The following is an 18,166-nucleotide window of genomic DNA, read 5'->3' on the forward strand; positions in this document are numbered from 1 at the left end:
GTACAGTGGCACCCATTCAGACGACCGTTTCTAATCGTACGATTTCTCATAAGCATTAACACCATTTCCCCAAAACTCGCCTGCCCCTTCGGAGGTTGACAATGCGTCTCTGGACTCAGGACCTGGGTTTCTGCAGGCAGGCGGGATCCACAGTGGGGGCTTCGCTTCCCGATGTCCTCTGCACGCCCCGCCGGGGACCTCCGGGGACCTCGCCTGCCCAGGGGCCCGGGCTGGACGGTAACAGGAGCCGCCGCCTCCCGCTGCAAATAGCCACAGGCCAAATATGGCGCGGCCTGGCGGCCCTGCCCTGTCCTGTGTCACCCCGAGAGGGCCCGGGCCGTGCTGGGGCCCTGGGGACAGCGGGGAGCGCCTGCCACCTGCCCCCTCTGGAGGGGATTTGAACTCAGAGCCCGGGCTCGCCAGGCGGGGCCCGGCCGCCGGAGCCCTACCGCCGGCCCTGCGCTCTGCTGGTTGTTTTGGAGACAGGGCTCCCAGACTTTCCTCTCGGGGCCGATCTTAACCCTCAGCCCTTCAACCCGAGGCCGAAGGGCAACCAGAAGGCAGGGCCCAGGGGCGCGGGCGGAGGGCGGCGCGGCCCGGCGCCCCGGCCGGAGCGCGTCCACAGGCCGTCAGCTCGTCCTTTCCACCCTCGTTCCCCCTCAGCCCGTGCCAGGCGGGCAGGGCGGGGCTCTTATGGACGGGCGCGGACCCGCCCTTCGGTGAGACAACCAATCCCGTCCGCGGAAGGCGGGCTCTGAGTCCGAGGACAGCCAATCAGGGGCGGGGGCGTCTGGCCGTCGCGGGTTGATTGACGGGTGGCGGACGCGGCCCGGCCGGCGGCGCCATGGAGGACGAGCAGCCCGACAGCCTGGAGGGCTGGGTGCCGCTCCGCGAGGGCCTCTTCACCGCGCCCGAGCCGCACCGGCTGCGCTTCCTGGTGGCCTGGAACGACGCGGAGGGCCAGTTTGCGGTGACCTGTCACGACCGCACGGCGCAGCGCCGGCGGCGGCGGCAGGGCGAGGGCGGCGGGCGGGGGCCGGGGCCGGGGCCGGGGCCGGGGCCGGGGCCGGGGCCGGGGCCGGGAGCCGAGCCCGAGCCCCAGCCCCGGGCCGCCGCGCCCCCGCCCAGCTGGGCCGGCCTGCTCTCGGCCGCGGGGCTCCGCGGCGCGCACCGGCAGCTGGCGGCGCTGTGGCCGCCCCTGGAGCGCTGCTTCCCGCGGCTGCCGCCCGAGCTGGACGCGGCGGGCGGCGCGCCGGGGCGCGGGCTGTGGGCGCGGATGTGGGCGGCGCGCGCGGGCCCCGGCGAGGCGGCGCTGCGGGAGCTGTGCGCGCAGCTGGAGCGCTACCTGGGCGAGGCGGCGGGCGGCTGCGGCGGCGCCACGGTGCGGGACGCGCTCTTCCCCGCGGCCGCGGCCGGCGAGGCCGACTGCGAGAGTGCGCGCGAGTTCCGGGAGCGGGCGCTGCGCGCGCGGCGGGCCGAGGCCGGGGCGCGGCTGCGGCAGGTGCGGGCTCGGGGGCGGGGGGCGCGGAGGGGGACGGGGGGGGGACGGGGGGGGGCGGCGCCCGGCGCCGCGGGCTTCCGCTCGGCGGGGCCCCACCGGCGGGGCCGCGGCGCAGCCCAGCCCGAGCAGCCTTCCCGCGGGCCCACTGGCTGGCACGGCCGTGGCCTCGGCCCGGGCAGCCTCTGAGCCCTCGGATCGCGGCCTCTGGGCTGCAAGGCCTTAACATTTGAAGAGGATAAATGCTGGGGCGCTTCTGCTTGGGGGTTTTGGTGTGATCTTCCAGTCTTAAGCTTACTTACTACATTTTGCCACCAGCTTCTCCAGGGACACGGGAGAGCCACCACCTTGGTTGAATTAATGCAGGTTTATAAGGAGGAAGAGGAAGCGTATCAGGAACTGGTTACCGTGACAACCACCTTTTTCCAGTTCTTACTGCAGCCCTTTAGGGATATGCGAGAGGATGCAACTTCACGTAAGCGCAGTATTTTGGTATGTGTACTTAATTCTTAAATCTTGTTACCTACTACACAGCTACGACCTGTTATATACAGCTGTTACCTACTGTATACTCCCATGTGGTATCTCTTTATGTGTAAAGGTTCCATTTTATTTTCATTCTACTTACGTTCATTTTCATGTTTAGGTGATACTGTAAATACACTGAATTTTACTTGGAATTGGGGTTAAAAATTGAGGCTTGTGGGGCTGGGGATGTGGCTTAGTGATAGAGTGCTTGCCTAGTACACATGAAGCCCTGAGTGTGTTTCCTCGGCGCCATAAGGAGAAAACGCCAGACGTGGAAGTGTGCCTCAAATGGTAGAGCGCTAGCCCCCAGCAAAAGAAGCTCAAGGACAGTGCCCAGGCCCTACGTTCAGGCGAAAAAGAAAAAAGAAAAAAAAAAATTGAGGTTTGGGTTGTAACTCAGTAGAGCACTGGTGAAATACACCAGCACCAAAAAGAAAAAAACAAAACAATTTTTCTGATAGAAATGAAAACATCTATGATGGTCTTCTCAAGACCATAAGAATTCTGCACATTTCCCAGGAGGTAGTGGTGTAGATAGTCTCCATTTTCATCACTGGGGGTGGAGGCAGCGGGACCCCAGTTCTAGGCCAGCCCAGGCCACATAGCGACTGCACGTGATACTCCCTGCCTTAACCCAAAAGCAAAACAAAACTACACAAACCTGGGGTCAGAGCAGAGCAGCACCCACTCCGGGAAGAGCCGTGCAGCTGTGCATTCCCTGACTAGGGCCCATCCCGGGAAGGGAGTGCTGAATGAGCGGAACCCACACAGTTCAAGCAGGTGAGAGACCACCGCTCTCAGTTTCCCAGGGCTCACGTTTCCATTACCTCTTTTTTCTGTAGAAGTCCCTGGATGAGGATGACCTGGGTCCCAAAAGGGTAGCTGTTCTGCAGAAGGAAGCCAAAGAATGGACCCGGCAGGCAGAGGAAGCCACTGCCTCCATTCAAGACATCACTGTGGATTACTTTAAGGAAACAGTGAATGCATTAGCAGGTAAAGGAATGCTGTGACTGACATAGTTTTCACTATATTCAAGTCATCTGGCTAACATACCAGGCCCTGGGAATTGGAGGTGAGAGTAAGTCCACACAGACACGACACGGTACAGTTCCCTGCAGGAAGAGGAGCCCTGTGTAATGCCTGGAGGAGGCACGACAGTGAGTGACAGGAAGGAGGGTGCTGGGGGCTAGAATAGGGAAATTAGGATGATGGAGTGGTCCCCCAAGACATCCACGAGTAGCCCTCGCTCTGATCTCTGGAGGGCTTGTGGACGTGGCGAGAACAAGAAAGTGCGGGGGAGGAGTGTTTCCTGGTGAAAGGAATCATGTGTGCAAAGGTGCTTGTGGCTTAAGGAGCTTGGCAAATAATGAGGAGCCTGAAGAAGGCTGGTGGGCTGGGCCAGAGAGTGCAGGGAAGAGTGGGGGATGTGGAGTAGGCTGGACCAGCAGTAGGACAGAGAACCTGTCTAGTCCCCAGTCATTGTCAGTGACAGGAGACAACTTCATGTCTGTCCAGGCATCTACAGAGATATGATGGAGTCATGACAAAAACTGTGTGACTAGTTGAGTGCTTGTGGCTCACGCCTGTAATCCCAGCTACTCAGGAGGCTGAGATCTGAGGATCAAGGTTCAAAGCCAGCCCAGGCTAAAGTCCGTTAGACTTTTTCTTTTTTTTTAATGACAGTCCTGGGCTTGAACTCAGGGCCTGAGCACAGTTCTTGGACTCTTCTCAAGGCTAGCACTCTACCACTTGAGCCACAGCACCACTTCCTGCTTTTTTCTATGTATGTGGTACTGAGGAATCAAACCCGGGTCTTCGTGCATGGTAGGCGAGCACTCTACCACTAGGTCAAACTACTGGACCAAGTCTGTTAGACTCTTATCTTCAATTAACCACCAGAAAACTGGAAGTAGGGCTGTGGCCTTGAGCAGAAGAGCTCCAGGACAATACCCAGATCCAGAGTTCAACCCCCATGACTACCATTAACAACAACAACAAAAATCTGTGTTGCTTAGACTGAACTCTGTCCTTATATACACCCATATGTGGTTAAGACAGAAATTGTCTTTTTCTTTTTTTTTATTGTAATTAGTAAAAGGGTTACATGATATTTGCCAGATAGAAGGTGCATTAATTCACATACATTGATACCCTTTCACATGTCTTGGTCCCCATTTCCCTCCCCCCCACAGAAATTGTCTTTTAAAGAATGCTTGGGGGGTAATAATGGGAGGTGATGAAGGACTAACTCAGAATAAATTCTGCCCCTTTCAATGAGTTTTAATTTTGTTTTTTTACAACAGGAATGAAAAGACAAATGGAACAAGATGGGGGGAGATTTGGCCAGGCTGCCTGGGCCACAGCCAGTCCCCAGTTAGAAGAACTCAAGATCCGGCTAGCTCAGGAGACGCTGCAGCTGATGAGAGCCAGAGAGCTGTGTTTAAATCGCAAAAAAGCTGAGATAAAGACAAAGGTAAGATAAAGGTCACTTTGTTTCAAAAACGCCCTTTTAATTTAGGTTGATTCTAGGTCAAGGAGTTGCCTTCTTCACCTAGTTTAACACCTCTCACAGTAGATAAAGCTGGGCACTGTGGAAAGTTAAGTTTCCCTTTGACCAAGATATGTTCCTAGAATGAAGTACACTTCCCTTTTATTTAAAATTCTGATGTCAGCGCTGACGTGCACAACATACATTCACAGCGTGTGTGTGTGTGCGCGTGTCTGTGTGTAGCTCAGGCCTGGACACAGGGCCCAAGACACGCTACATAAGTGTTCTGCCTCTGAGCACTCTGACCTCTAGAATCTTCAGAAGAATAAAAACTGTGTCACCTGGCCACGGCCACGGAAGCGTGTCCTGTCCTCTTGGGGCTTCCAGCAGAGCGAGGTAGACACACGCCGTCAGCCTGGGCTGCAGCCGCACACGTTGTTTCCCACCACTCCCGAGGGCCTCGGGCCTTCAGAGTCCGTGCCTACAGCTTGTCTTCCCGGCTGGCAGGCAGCGCCTTCTTTCGTAGACTCCATGGCCTCCCTCTGTGCGCAGCTGAGGAAGAGAACACGAGTTAGAGCAGGTGCAGGCACACCCCCTGACCTCCCTGACACCCTACACTGTCCTCACAGCTCTGGCGCCGTCTGGGTCACATCAGCCCCCCATTGCCATTTTTCTGAGGCCTTCATGCTTTCACATTTCAAGAGTGAGGTATTTGAAGTGAACATTTTTCTCAGGAGGTAAAATGAACAAGTGTTTTTCTTTTTCTTTTTTATTTGCCAGTCCTGGGGCTTGAGCTCAGGGCCTGAGCACAGTCCTTGGTTTTTTTTCCCTCAAGGCTAGAACCCTACCTCTTGAGCCATAGCATCACTTCCAGTTTTTTCTATGTATGTGGTACCGAGGAATCAAATCCAGGTCTTTGTCCATGCTAGACTCTACCATTAGGCCAAACTCCCAGCCTGAACATTTTTCCCCCCTACTATTTAGTATGAAGGAATAGGAAGGAGCTACTGTGCTTTTAAAGTTTATGTTTAGTATACTGATCACTTCAACTTTTCTTCTTCCCTGGAAAAAAATAAGATAGAAGACCTTCCGGAAAAAGAAAAAAATATAGACGCTGTAGATGAGTTAGAAATGCAGTATTATGAAATTCAGTTGGAACTATATGAAACCAAATTTGAGATTTTAAAAAATGAAGAAATACTTCTTGTTACGAAACTGGACTCGATTAAAAGACGTACAAAAGGTAAAACTTGTTTGTAAAAAGTAATTATTTAAATTATGTACTTTAGAGAATACTATAAACGTGTTTTGACTACTTAAAAATAATCTGTAACACTTATTGAAATGTTTCTGTTCAGTGTTTCTTTCTTGCCCCTGTTATGGGGCTTGAGCTCAGGCCTGGGCTGTGTCCCAGAGCTCCTCTGCTCAAGGCTAGTGTGTGACCACACAGCCACAGTGCCACGTCCAGTTTTCTAGCAATTACTTGGAGGCTCAGGGACTTTCCTGGCAGGGCTGGCATGGAGCTGCAGTCCTCGGACCCCAGCCTCCTGAGTAGCTAGCAGGGCAGGCCAGAGCCAGCGGTGGCTGGCAGCCCCTTCAGTGTTTTGGCAGTACTGTGGATTGAACTCAGGCTGGGCTCCCTAGGCAGGCCTCTATGCTTGAGCCATGCCTCCAGCTCTTTTTTGCATTGGTCTTTTTTTTTGGGGGGGGGGCAGTCATGGGGCTTGAACTCTGGGCTTGGGCACTGTCCCTGAGCTCTTCAGCTCTTGGAGATTAAGAGTCTCAGGTCCTTTTGCACTCGGGCTGGCCTTGAACCTTGATCCCTAGATGTCAGCCTCCTGAATAGCTGGGATGACAGGCGTGAGCCACGTTGGCATTGGTCATTTTCAAGGTGGGTTCTTGCTCTATACCCACCCCAGCCTGGGGGTAGACCAGGTGTCTGGACACCGCTCCCTGCTGCACTCAGTCCACTGCTGAGATGGAGTTTCTTTTTTTCCTGGGCTGGCCTTGAACTCTGGCCTTCATTCTCTCTCTCCCAAGTACCTAGGGTCACAGCCCTGAGCTGCTGGGCTCAGCCCTTCAATATTTTTATTATTCAAATGTATTCACTGTTCAACTTACAGCAAAACAAAGGGAAAAAAACCTCCAAGCTGGTCATTCAGAGATTCTTAGAATTAACAATTTGCTTTTAACTTTATAGCCTTTTTAATATGTTAAATGTATATATGTGACTGTCAGGTTTTTTTTTTTTAATTTTAATTTTTAATGTTGCCAGTCCTGGGGCTTGAACTTGGGACCTAACCACTGGGCTTTCTCAAGGCTAGAGCTCTACCACTTGAGCCACAGCACCACTTCTGGCTTTTCTATGTGTGTGGTACAGAGGAATGGAACCCAGGACTTCGTACATGCTAGGCAAGCACTCTACCACTAGGCCAAACTCTCAGCCTCCGTTTTCTTTTTAAGTGACAGTTTTTAAAAACCCAAGCTATCTGTTTTGTTTGATAACCATTTTTACTCATATTGTAATAACCATCTTCCGTTTCAGGAATTAAAAATAAAAAATTTTAATGGCTACATAGTATTCAAGTTTATAGATACTGTGATTTCTAGCACAGAGGATTCCTCTACACATTTTGTATATAGGATAGTTTCCTTGAGATAAATTTCTCCAGTGGAATTATTGGACTAAGGACAATGCATCCTTTACATTTTAATGCACATTAAAACATCACCAATAAGCCGGGCAGCGGTGGCTCACGCCTGTGATCCTAGCTACTCAGGAGGCTGAGATCTGAGGATCAAGGTTCAAAGCCAGCCCAGGCACTAAGACCATGAGACTCTTATCTTCAGTTAACCACCAGAAAACTGGAAGTGGTGTTGTGGCTCAAGGGATGGGGTGGTAGCCTTGAGCTGAAGAGCTCAGGGACAGCACCTCGGCCCAGAGTTCAAGTCGCATGACCCACCAGAACAAAAAAAACAAACAAAAAACACCAATAAGGCTATTTAGGATGCATTTTTCTTATATGTGTATTGCTTTCTAATTCCTAAATGTCACCCTCCTGGTACCAAGCAATGCACATGCTTTGTTTACTCCTGCCTGTTTGGCAATTGATAGAATTGCTGTCATGCCTACCCATGCTCTCTGTTCATCTTCCATATTAAGGGTTTTAGTGTGTCAGATGGTCGTAGGAAGTGAGCTTTTCTGCCTGCAGGCCTCCTAGCTGGAATTCTTAGACTGCGCTGGTCTGTTTCTGGCTGAGGTTCTCCCCCACCCGTTTGTGAGTCTGCACACCAGCCCCTTGCCGTTTCTGAACCTTGGAGCACATTTTACTCTCAGGGAGGGCAGACGCCACCATCACTTTATATCTCCTCTCACTTCTCTGTCCTTCCAGATGAAATTACCAATCACTCTGGCAAGTATAAAACAAACCAAAAACTCAACTGGAATTTTTCTTGGGATGGTGCTTAAAATTAGAGAATACTTGGGGAAAGAGTTGTCACCTTTGCACTTTTGATTTTTCCTGCCCAAGACCGTGGTATGTCTCTCCATGTATTTAAATCTTTTCTTTTTCTAAAATTCCCCAAGTTTAGTAATTTTCCTCATGTATATCTTGAATATTCAGTTTAACTTGGTATTCAAATTTTTCAGTCCTTTCAAATTATAAGCATTTTCTATATTTGGGAAGAAATTCTATTGGAGAGTTACAATGTGGAAGGATGCATGCCAAATTGTTGATGTTTTCTTCTTGGAGTTTGGAAAGGAAGGAGTTCTCACTTTTTATTATGCATTTATGTAGTAAATGAGTTTATTATAAGTGTGCTTTATAAAAAGGTTATGCAGGGCTGGAAGTGTGGCCTAGTGGTAGAGTGCCGGCCTAGCATGCACAAAGCCCTAGGTTCGATTTCCTGGTACCACATACACAGAAAAAGCCGGAAATGGTGCTGTGGCTCAAGTGGAAGAGCACTAGCCTTGAGAAAGCCCAAGGACAGTGCCCAACCCTTGAGTTCAAGCCCCAGGACTGGCAAGGGAAAAAAAAAAAGCTATGCAATCAAGATTAAATACCAGTGAGGCATCTTTACATTATATCATTGGTAGAAATTTATTTTCTGAATTGCAGCTTGGTGGTAAGGTATCAAGAATCTGGAATATTCATTTGCTAGGGAAGTACAGATGATTTCCCTAGAGAAGTACTTATCACAAAGAAATTGGTAAGAATGAAACACTGGAGCGTTCTAACAAAGAGAATACCATGTTGCCATTAAAATTGTATTTCCATCGCATGGAAGGTGTGTGCTCTGAGCTGCCTTGATGTGTGGCGGTGGGGGTGTGTGGCTCTGGGCACCTACATGTTGAGTGGGTTTCCACAGGTGGAATTTCCCTCATCTTTAAGACATTTTGGTGCTGTTTTGATAACAAGCATGTTTAAGAAAATCAATAATACATTTTTAGAAAAACAGGAAGAAGTTGTCTATTACGACTCATGTGAAAGTCCAGAGGAACTTCACGTGGCTGCGGAAGCAGAGCGGCTGCAAGAGGAGGACTCGGAGCTGGGAGGGCTTGGGCAGCAGCGGCAGCAGCTGGAAGCTGAGCGGGGCCGCATCGGTGCCAAGAGGGCCTACCTCAGGAGCAGACAGGTAGAGGGCCCGCCTGCCTCAGGAGCAGGCAGGGAGAGGGCCCGCCTGCCTCAGGAGCAGACAGGGAGAGGGCCCGCCTGCCTCAGGAGCAGGCAGGGAGAGGGCCCGCCTGCCTCAGGAGCAGGCCCGTAGCTGCACCTGAACTAGACTGTTAAGTAGTGGTGGTGATCAATGCCCCAGCCACCCAGGAGGCTGAGGTCTGACCATTGTGGTTTGAAGCCAGCCCTGGCAGAAAAGCCTGCAAAACTCTTATCTCTAGTTAACCAGCAAAAACCTAAAAGTAAAGGTATGGCTCAAGCGGTAGAGTGCCAACCTAAAGAAAATTTAAATTATACATATATACTAATATATAATGATTTACATTATTCCACCAGGATCAGTGCAAAAAAGCTCATCGGCTCAGATTACAACAAGCTAAAGAAAGCATAAGATATTGTCACCAGCATCACAGCATTCAGATGGTGAGGAACTGAAGGAGAAGTCTCACATTCGCATGCTGCTACAGGCCGGGTGCATGTCAGGGTAGAGCCATTGTCACTGCACAGCAACTGACACACTTGTTCCCTTAAATATAGAAAAGAGATAAAGTAAAAGAAGAGGAGCAAAAGAAAAAGGAATGGATAAACCAGGAACGTCAAAAAACGCTCCAACGATTAAGAGCATATAAAGGGGTAAGTTCTAGAAGTACTCCTTTCACCTAAAACTCATCCTAGGAGAAAGTGTAAAGTAGGAACAGACAAATCAGGTGTGTCAGTAAAGGACAAAAATTAGAGCACCAATATGATAAACCACAGGGCTGAGAGTTTGCCTAGTGGTGGAGTGCTTGCCTAGCATGCACCAAGACCCGGGTTCAATTCCTCAGTACCACATACACAGAAAAAAAGCTGGAAGTGGTGCTGAGGCTCAAGTGGTAGAGCTCTAACCTTGAGGAAAAAGCCTGACAGTGTTCAGGCCCTGAGAGAGATAGATAGATAGATAGATAGATAGATAGACAGACAGACAGACAGACAAACCACAATTTAAAAGAGCCGCTGGGCTGGTTTTTGTTGTTGTGGGGCTTGAACTCAGGGCCTGGCCGCTGTCCCCGAGCTAACACTTGGAGCCATAGGTCACTGCCACTCCTAGCCCCACTGCTGTGGAGTGGTTGGTTGTAGGTAAGTCTCCCAGGGACTTTCTGCCTGGGCTGCGATTCATCAGGTCTCAGAGGCCTCTGCACAGCTAGGGTTATGGGCCTGAGCCACCAGCACCCGCCTGTGTTTACTGTGTTGAGGCAGTCTCACTGTGTGGCTTCCCCGTCCTGCTCTCCAGTGTGGGAGTCAGGCGTGGGCACACAGGCTTGGGCTCCTGCACAGCCCTCCTCAACCAGTGCCAACTACAAGCTGTGCCCGCTGCAGTTCAAACCAGCAGAACTGGAAAGCAGCTCACCTGCCTCCACTGCTGCTGGCCTCTCCCTCAGGCGCTCCTGCTCCTTCCCTGAGGCCCTGGCATACACCCTGGCTCCATGCACTGGCCCATCTGCCTTCACTGGGGGGCGGGATTTCCTTTGTCACCCTGACATCTGAGGGTGAGCCATACAGACTCAGAGAAAGAAAATGCCCAGTCCCTCCATGGACCCTCATGGCCTTTTGTGTGTGGGGCCAGAACGTCTATTCTTTTTACCCCGTTTGTATTCAACACTACAGGTGTGGAATCATTTCTTTCCATGACTCCAGTATTTTGAATAAATCTGCCTTGCTTTCATCTTCCTCCCGCCCTTTAAAATCCCTGACTTGACATGCTAAACGGTTGTGTTTTCAGCTAATGCTTTATTTTCACAGCTTCATTTCATTATGAAGATGGTAATAAAACCACAGTGCCGACAAGGCTACAATGGCTTGTCTATTTTTGATGGTACTGTGCTTGCCCTCGGGATCTCGAGGTGCAGGGCAGGTGCTCTACCTCTTGAACCACGCCTCCTGCCGCTCTTTGGTTTTAGTTGTTTTCAGGAGGGCAGTGGCCTGACTTTGAGCCTCGCCGTGGTGATCTGCTGTATAGCAGGGAAAGACACAACTGCTTAGACTGGTGGGCCTTGTCAGCGTCCTGCCGGGCCCCTGCTGCGGGTCTCCCTGCGCACGCCCCCCTGTGCACGCCCCCAGCATGTGCCGGAAACGACAGGTGCTTAATTTTTGGTCCGAGACCGGGACTCGAACTTGGTACCCAACACCTCCGTTCATTGGCTAGCGCTCCACCAACTGAGCCCCACCTCCAAGCCCGAGTGCCTTTTTGTCTTTTGGCCAGTCCTGGGCTTGGGCTCAGGGCCTGAGCACTGTCCTTGGGCTTTCTCAAGTCGAGAGCTTCACCACTTGAGCCCCAGCAGTGGCTCCATGTGTGGGACTGAGGAATGGAACCCGGGCCACACTCTGGCCCGAGCACCTGCCTTTTTAATCCATAAGAGTAGAGCTAGTGGTGAGGTGGAGTAAGTACAGAAGGCAGGGCGCTGGCAGTCAACTGGGTACAGGCGTCGCTGTTCGCAGCACCTCCGTGGCGTGGGTCTGTGGCAGATTTCTCACCTGGAGTTTTTCCGTTTTCAGAAATGTGCAGCCAAGCCTGTGCTGAAGACCTGCCCAGGGGACGAGGCCCCAGACCTGCTGCCTGAGCTGGCCTCTCAACCAGCCCCAGCGGCTTCTCCCCAGCCCGGGGCTGGAGGAGGCCCTCCCGGCCCCAAAGGCAGGGATGGGGAGACTCCACAGCACCGGGCCTGCTCCAAGCCTAGGGAGGAACTGTCACCATCAGCACAGCCACCTCCGCCGCCACCTCCGCCACCCCCTCCTCCACCCCCACCCCCCCTGCCTCGGTCCTCTCCCACCTCCACTCATCAGCACTCAGGCCCCACAGCCTCGGTAACCGATGACCAGCCATGCTCCCTGCTGTGTGGACTGCAGGCAGAAAGACCCCGGGATCGCGTGGAGCACTCCTCGAGCCCAGGTAATGGCTGCAGGCCACCATCTTCAGTCCAGAGTTCCTTTCCCAGAACTCTAGACTTAAGACATGCCAGTGACTGCTGCCTTGAAGCACTACGTTTATTAGAGTTGGCACAGCTGAATTTCACTGAGATGGATAAATATAAACTGAGCCTTAAAAAAAAAAAAATAAATCTGGGGACCAGGAGTGTGGCCTAGTGGTAGAGCGCTTGCCTAGGACGCACAAAGACCGAGGTTCAATTCCTCGGCACCACATACATAGAAAAAGCCAGAACTGGTGCTGTGGCTCAAGTGGTAGAACTAGCCTTGAGAAAGCCCAAGGACAGCGCTCAGGCCCTAAGTGCAAGCCCCAGGACTGGCGAAAAAAGAAATGTGTTTTCACATTTCCTGATCTTACGGCTTGTGATTTCAAAAGCTGTCCAGAATCGACTTGAGTATAGAGTGCTTTTTTCAGACTGTTAGAAAAGAAGCAGACTACTTCTTGTAAGTGCAATATGTACTACAGTCTCGTATCTGTCTAATGAGGCCCATAGGCTTATGCTGGATTCACATTGGTGGCTTTAGACACCACCTGTTGAGATTAGCTGCCTGCCACAGCCTGGAGACTAGTTTGGTGTGCATGTGTTAGATAAACCCTAGCAAGGTGCTGTGGATGAATCTAATGTCCCAGCAGCTCCACATAGAATACACAGGATTACTGGGCAGGTGCTGTGGATGGCGTCCGTGCTTCCAGGCTCTTCTGTTCACTCTGAGGTCAGGGATCACTGACACTGCCGGTTCTGGTAGGTGGAGACCAGAAGGCACATTTCCATGGGCTCTGTATCCTGTGAACGTTGCAGGGGCTGGCATGCCTGTACCTGGACCAGAGTTTGGATGCTGACAGGGCACTGGGGGGAGAGGGGAGGGGTGTATGGCCAGTCCAGGAGTTTGTCAGCCCCAAAACTTTTCAGCTCAAGGCTTGCCTCTACCAGTTTTCAGCTACAGCTCCACTTCCAGTTTCCTGGTGGTTAACTGGAGACTTTCTTGACTGGACTGGTTTGAACTGCGATCCTCAGATCTCAGCTTCCTGCGTAGCTAGGATGACAGGGGTGAGCCACCTCGCCTGGCACTGTTTGTTCCTTTGTTTCCCCAGACAGAGCCTCGATATTTAGCCTACACCAGCCTGGATCTTGCAGTCCTCCTGCCTCAGCCTGGGAGGCAGGGATTATAGGCATGTGAATCTGTTCCTGGCCAAGCCCAGGTTTAATGCCTAGATTGCAATCTCGCCCTGAAAAGATGTGTGCATTAGAACTAGAAAATGTCCTTGACCGTGACCTGAAGGGAACCAAAAATGAGTTCTAAGGTGAACTTGGAGTCCACAGTAAAAATGCCTGAATGTTGAAAGTTACCTGGGAGTGCACAATCAGGAGCCAGGGGCTCCTCTGGATACAACAGATAACAAAAGCTTTCACTCCTCAGGATCTCAAGGTGCCTGAGTGAAAAACAGCTGCTTCTTGCCCTGGCCCTGAAGCTCTGAGTTAATTTCTGTTTTGACAGCACTTCACACCCTCAGGAACAGAGTGTGTAACTACTCGAGGGGAATGTAGGTGGATTCACGCACTCTCTGTGCAGAGTAGTTCATTGAGCTGCTGAGTCGAGTTTTACTGTGAGCCTTTTTGTGTGTGGAAACTATTTGCTTCATTCCGAAGAGTGAGTCACCCATGACACACAGCCAGGACTGGAGACGAGAAGCCTGTAGGGAGGGAATTGGGCCCACGCGAGATGGGGATGTAGTCTGTGCAGTGGGTGAGGGTGGTTCCCTGAGTGTTCTGAAAAACAGTCCTTCCCACCCATGGGGTGGCCGTGCCCCAAGTGGTCCAGCTACCCGAGATCCCAGGTTACCAGCGGGCGATGAATGCACTTGTCACTGGAGGGAGGGAGGATCACTGTGTAAGTAACTGCATTTACAGCAGTGTCCCGGCGGCCTGCATGCAGCAGTGTGGGTTCTGTCTCCCCATTTCAGGGTCTATGTATCAAGTGCTGGCCTCCCTACGGCAGGGAAAAGCCCTTCTCAGGAAAGCAGAGGGGCCTGCTACACCAGACGGGCCCCCTCCCCGCTCCTTAGTCAACGAGCAGATGCTGGCTGCCATAAGGCAGGGGGTCAGACTGAAGAAAGTCCACTCTGACTCGGGCCCCCACCTGGGCCCCAGGAGAAAGCCAGCCAGCGACCTGGAGAGGAGCATCGAGGCTGCTCTGCGGAGAATCAACCAGGTGTCGGCCGACTCGGAGGACAGTGACGAGCAGAGCCCTGGAGAGTGGGACCGCTAGGCCCGTCTGCAGGCCTGCCTCAGGCAGGCGGGCCACACAGCTCCCCAGTCCAGCGGGCTTTAGGTGGGACGTTGAGCAGAAAGCACAGATGCAGCCACCTCACCAGACCAGCTCATGGGACCCAGTGTGAGCATCCCTGACCCAAAAGGGCAGCACCTGGTCTCCTCGGGGTCACAGGGTCACATAGAGTCACTGTGGCCCTGAGTGCTTCTGTGACTCTGCTGTACCCCACTGTTTTGGACGATGACCTTGTCCTGTGCTCCTGGGGTGTTTCTCAGGTTGAATGTGAACACTATGCCTTAGCAATAATCCAAATAAATTGCCTATATGCAGGAATTACTCTAAATATCTAACAAATGTACTTTATGTATCAAGCACTGTGTCCACACACAATAAAAGAACCGTCCAAAATGCCCCGTGCCAGGGGAGGTGGAAGCAATATCTGAGCTGCGTGCAAACACAGTGCCGATCCCCTCCCTGTGAGCTAAAGCACGGGCCCTGCCTGCTCGGGGAGGCCGGCTGAGCGGGGATCTCTTCAGCCGTCCAGCGTCTCATCCTGGTGTCATCTCGCTCTTACCACATCAGTCCTGATTTCCTCCCAGACCAGACTGAACCCCACCTTGTTTCTAAAGGAACTTCCCAGAATGGACCCAGAATTGTCCTGCTTCTACTTCTGTAGAGAACTCTGGCCTGAACCAACCCATGGGGCCTGGGATGGCATGGCTTGGGGGTGAGGGGGAGGAGGGGGGGAGGGGGAAGAAGGGGGGAAGGCTAAGTTCCTAGGCAGCTGCAGCCTGGACTCAAAGCTTAGCACCAAGACAGCCCTCAACTTGGAACATTTTTATGCCTACTTTGCAGTTCGCGTTTTCCCTGATTTTTGCAGGAGTGGGGATGGTTTCCACAGCCTTCGCAGGCTGTAGAGACTCACCAGGCGGTAGAGGGCTCGGGGCGCAGCCCTGCACAGCGTGGCCCGCAGCAGGTGTGCTATGGTAAGGTGTCAGGAGGTGGGGTCGGTTTCCAGTGTTCCTGAATTGGCTCTCGGGTCTGCCTTCAAAGAGAATGGACACATTGTCTTTAGCACCTCAGAACTCCGCTTCCTGGGCACCTTATCTCCCCTCATTTCTCCTTGGAGGGTGACACGGCTCTTCACATCTGGCCTCAAGCCTGGTGTCTGCCTCCACATCCCGCCTGGCGCTCCAGCCCAGGCCTTCTAGAGGCTGGCGCTGGGAGACCTCGCTGCCGTCACCAGAGTTAGGCTGCCATTCCGGCCTAGGCAGCTATTGCTGCTGCTGCTTCCAGAGCCCAGCAGCCAGACGCCTCCGGCTCAGCTTCTTGGCTGCCTGTGATAGCGCCCCCAGGGGACACTGAGCCCTTCAGTGGAAGGTGGCAGAGAGATAGAAAAGTCTGTGCTTGCAGGGCTGGGGGAGGCGGCAGGGAGGGATGGTGTCACAGAGTGGAGAGGGCAGGGACAGAGGAGGAGGCCTCGGCAGATGTCAAGTACTCACCTCTGGAGACAAGTGAACGCCATAGCTGTGGTCACATTGTAGGAGCCTGGTAGCGAATGAAGGAAGGCTGGGCTTCTCACCTCCCGCGTGTGGCCCACGCCTGGCACACCCGCCTTGTGAACAGCTCCTGAGAGGCTCTGCAGAAAGCGCTTCCGGTAGGGGGAGCGGTAGGGGGAGCATTTAAGATGAGCTGCTTCCCCAGTAGCCAGGCACCTGGTACCGATTCTCACCGAGGGCCAGCCTGCAGGGCGGGAGGTGATGCTCCAGAGCCACCATGCCAGCAACCAAGTGCAGGGCCCTGGGTTCAAATACCAGTACTGCGGGGAAGAGAGGGAGGCGAGGAAGAAAAAGAGGGGGAGGGAGGGAGGGAGAGGAGGAAGAAGAGAGAGGTGGGGAAGAGGGAGTCCTTATAGGAGAGGAGTGCCTCTCCAGCTGAGAAAAACTGCTGGGAAAGGTAAGGAACTTGGGGCCTCTCAGGCAGTGGAGAGAGAAGCAGGTCCAGGCCATGGAGGCCTTGGAGGGTGCCAGCTTACGTGGGGAAAACACCTTGTCAAGGCACAAAAGGCTTCCGGAAGCTTTTGGTCAGCTTAAAAACAGACACAAACAATTTTCTGAACCATGTATTTCTACATATACAGCCCCAATACAACAAAAACCAGACGAAACCCACAGAGGTCTGTCGGTGTTTAAAGGAAAACCACTTTCCCTTACGTACAGAAGGATCATTTGCCAAACCACATCAAACAAAAAACAAAGGCTGTCAGATACACAAGAGAAACCAACAGTAGCAGTGGGATCAAGAAAACAGACGTTAAAGGCTGTACTGTTAGACACTTTAAATAAGGTAGAATTAGACTGAATTTTATTCCTTGTAGGGAATATACTTTCTCTAGTTTCCAGGGGATAGTAACATAAAAAACTTGATAGGTCCTAAAAGAATATGAGTAAACTCCAAAAATTGTACAGGCCTTATCCTCCTTGACAGCAGACAATGAATCAGGAAGACTGTAATAAATATTAAAAGCAACATCAAATATCACACTAGATACCTAAAAATATAATTTAAATAACTAGTAAACTAAATTCCAAAATTATACACATTTGTTTCCATATAAAAATTAGAGACAAAGATATACTCAGAGGAAAATTTGATAGCCTTACAACGCCAGTGTCTTTTATTAAGCAAGAAAAGGCTGAAATGGCATTTAGCTTGAAAAGGTGAAAGAATAAAATTAAGAACACAAACATCGTGGTAAAACAATAAATTTAATAAGTCTTATGGGTTGGTTCTTTGAAAAGACTAATACAAAGACCAGTTTCTGGAAAGACTAATCAGAATAAAAAAGAGCAGAGGTGGAACTGAACAAGAAAGAATATAATTTCATGCTAACAAATTTAATAAATTAATAAAATAATTTAGGAAAATTTAATTGCCCAAAAGCTAGTGAGCAGGAATAAAGTCTGAAGACACCAGTGAGCATGGAAAAAACAGGAAAATTATCAAAGGATTATTTCCTTAAAAAAAGGCACTAGATTTGGACAGTTTACACATTTTATAAAAACTTCAAAGAGCAAGAAATTCTAAAAATTACTAAAGTATTCTAGGATATAGAAAAGATACAGACAGCTTCCTAGGTTCTCTCTCTCTTTTTTAAAAAAGGAAGTTAACATAAAGACACCTAAGGGAAAAAACCCAGCAATATCTTCTTATTAAGATATGAGTTTCAAAATAAAACAAGCAGGCCAAATCCAAAAAATGTTTTCTCATCATAAAGCTCTTAATTTATTACACAAATGGTACACGATTTTGTAGGCAAAGCATAAAATGCAGATAAGAAACAAAATGAAAGCCTATCATAGGTGAACCAACTACAGACAACCACTGTTAACACTGAAGTGTCAAGTTACATCTTGTAGAAACACAGAGAGGGATAACACTAGCAAATTTAGTAAAATAATTCCTCTTAAGTCATAAGGAGAAAAAAACATTTGATCTGCTTGACAGATGTAAAAAAAGTCAGTTACTAAAATCCCAGCATCCAATACTGAGAAAACGTTTAGCAAATTAGAAGGGCCTCACTTAATCATAATAGTATCTTATCACAAGAGTCATATTTATTCCTTTTGAAAACTGCTAGAGATGTTCTAAGGGGAAAACATATAAGGAAGCAAGTACAATACCTGCACAATTATATATGTATTAACATTATGTAAAAGTACTGGTCAGTATTGGTACGAGACAAGG

The 18,166-nt window shown here is 50.9% G+C and overlaps 1 protein-coding gene across 1 annotated transcript; it reads left to right on the top strand.

Annotated features, from left to right (window-relative positions):
- The first annotated feature begins 831 nt into the window (after nucleotides 1–831).
- On the top strand, nucleotides 832–14,796 carry Whamm (WASP homolog associated with actin, golgi membranes and microtubules). The gene is made up of 10 exons (XM_090321653.1): nucleotides 832–1,501; nucleotides 1,817–1,990; nucleotides 2,869–3,019; nucleotides 4,330–4,499; nucleotides 5,592–5,757; nucleotides 8,965–9,149; nucleotides 9,524–9,610; nucleotides 9,725–9,820; nucleotides 11,720–12,113; nucleotides 14,112–14,796. Exons 1-10 carry the CDS (start codon nucleotides 845–847, stop codon nucleotides 14,414–14,416), a joined length of 2,385 nt encoding a protein of 794 aa, XP_090177779.1. The 5' UTR covers nucleotides 832–844; the 3' UTR covers nucleotides 14,417–14,796.
- Nucleotides 14,797–18,166: the final 3,370 nt, after the last annotated feature.

This window comes from Megascapheus bottae, chromosome 30 (genome assembly GCF_031878675.1).
Source record: "Megascapheus bottae isolate mThoBot1 chromosome 30, mThoBot2.hap1, whole genome shotgun sequence".
NCBI classification, from domain to species: Eukaryota; Metazoa; Chordata; class Mammalia; order Rodentia; family Geomyidae; genus Megascapheus; species Megascapheus bottae.

Coding starts and splice junctions, on each gene's coding strand:
- Whamm (XM_090321653.1), top strand. CDS start 845: ATGGAGGACGAGCAGCCCGACAGCCTGGAGGGCTGGGTGCCGCTCCGC. Junction 9,611..9,724: donor AGCATCACAGCATTCAGATG/GTGAGGAACTGA, acceptor CCTTAAATATAG/AAAAGAGATAAAGTAAAAGA. Junction 9,821..11,719: donor GATTAAGAGCATATAAAGGG/GTAAGTTCTAGA, acceptor TTCCGTTTTCAG/AAATGTGCAGCCAAGCCTGT.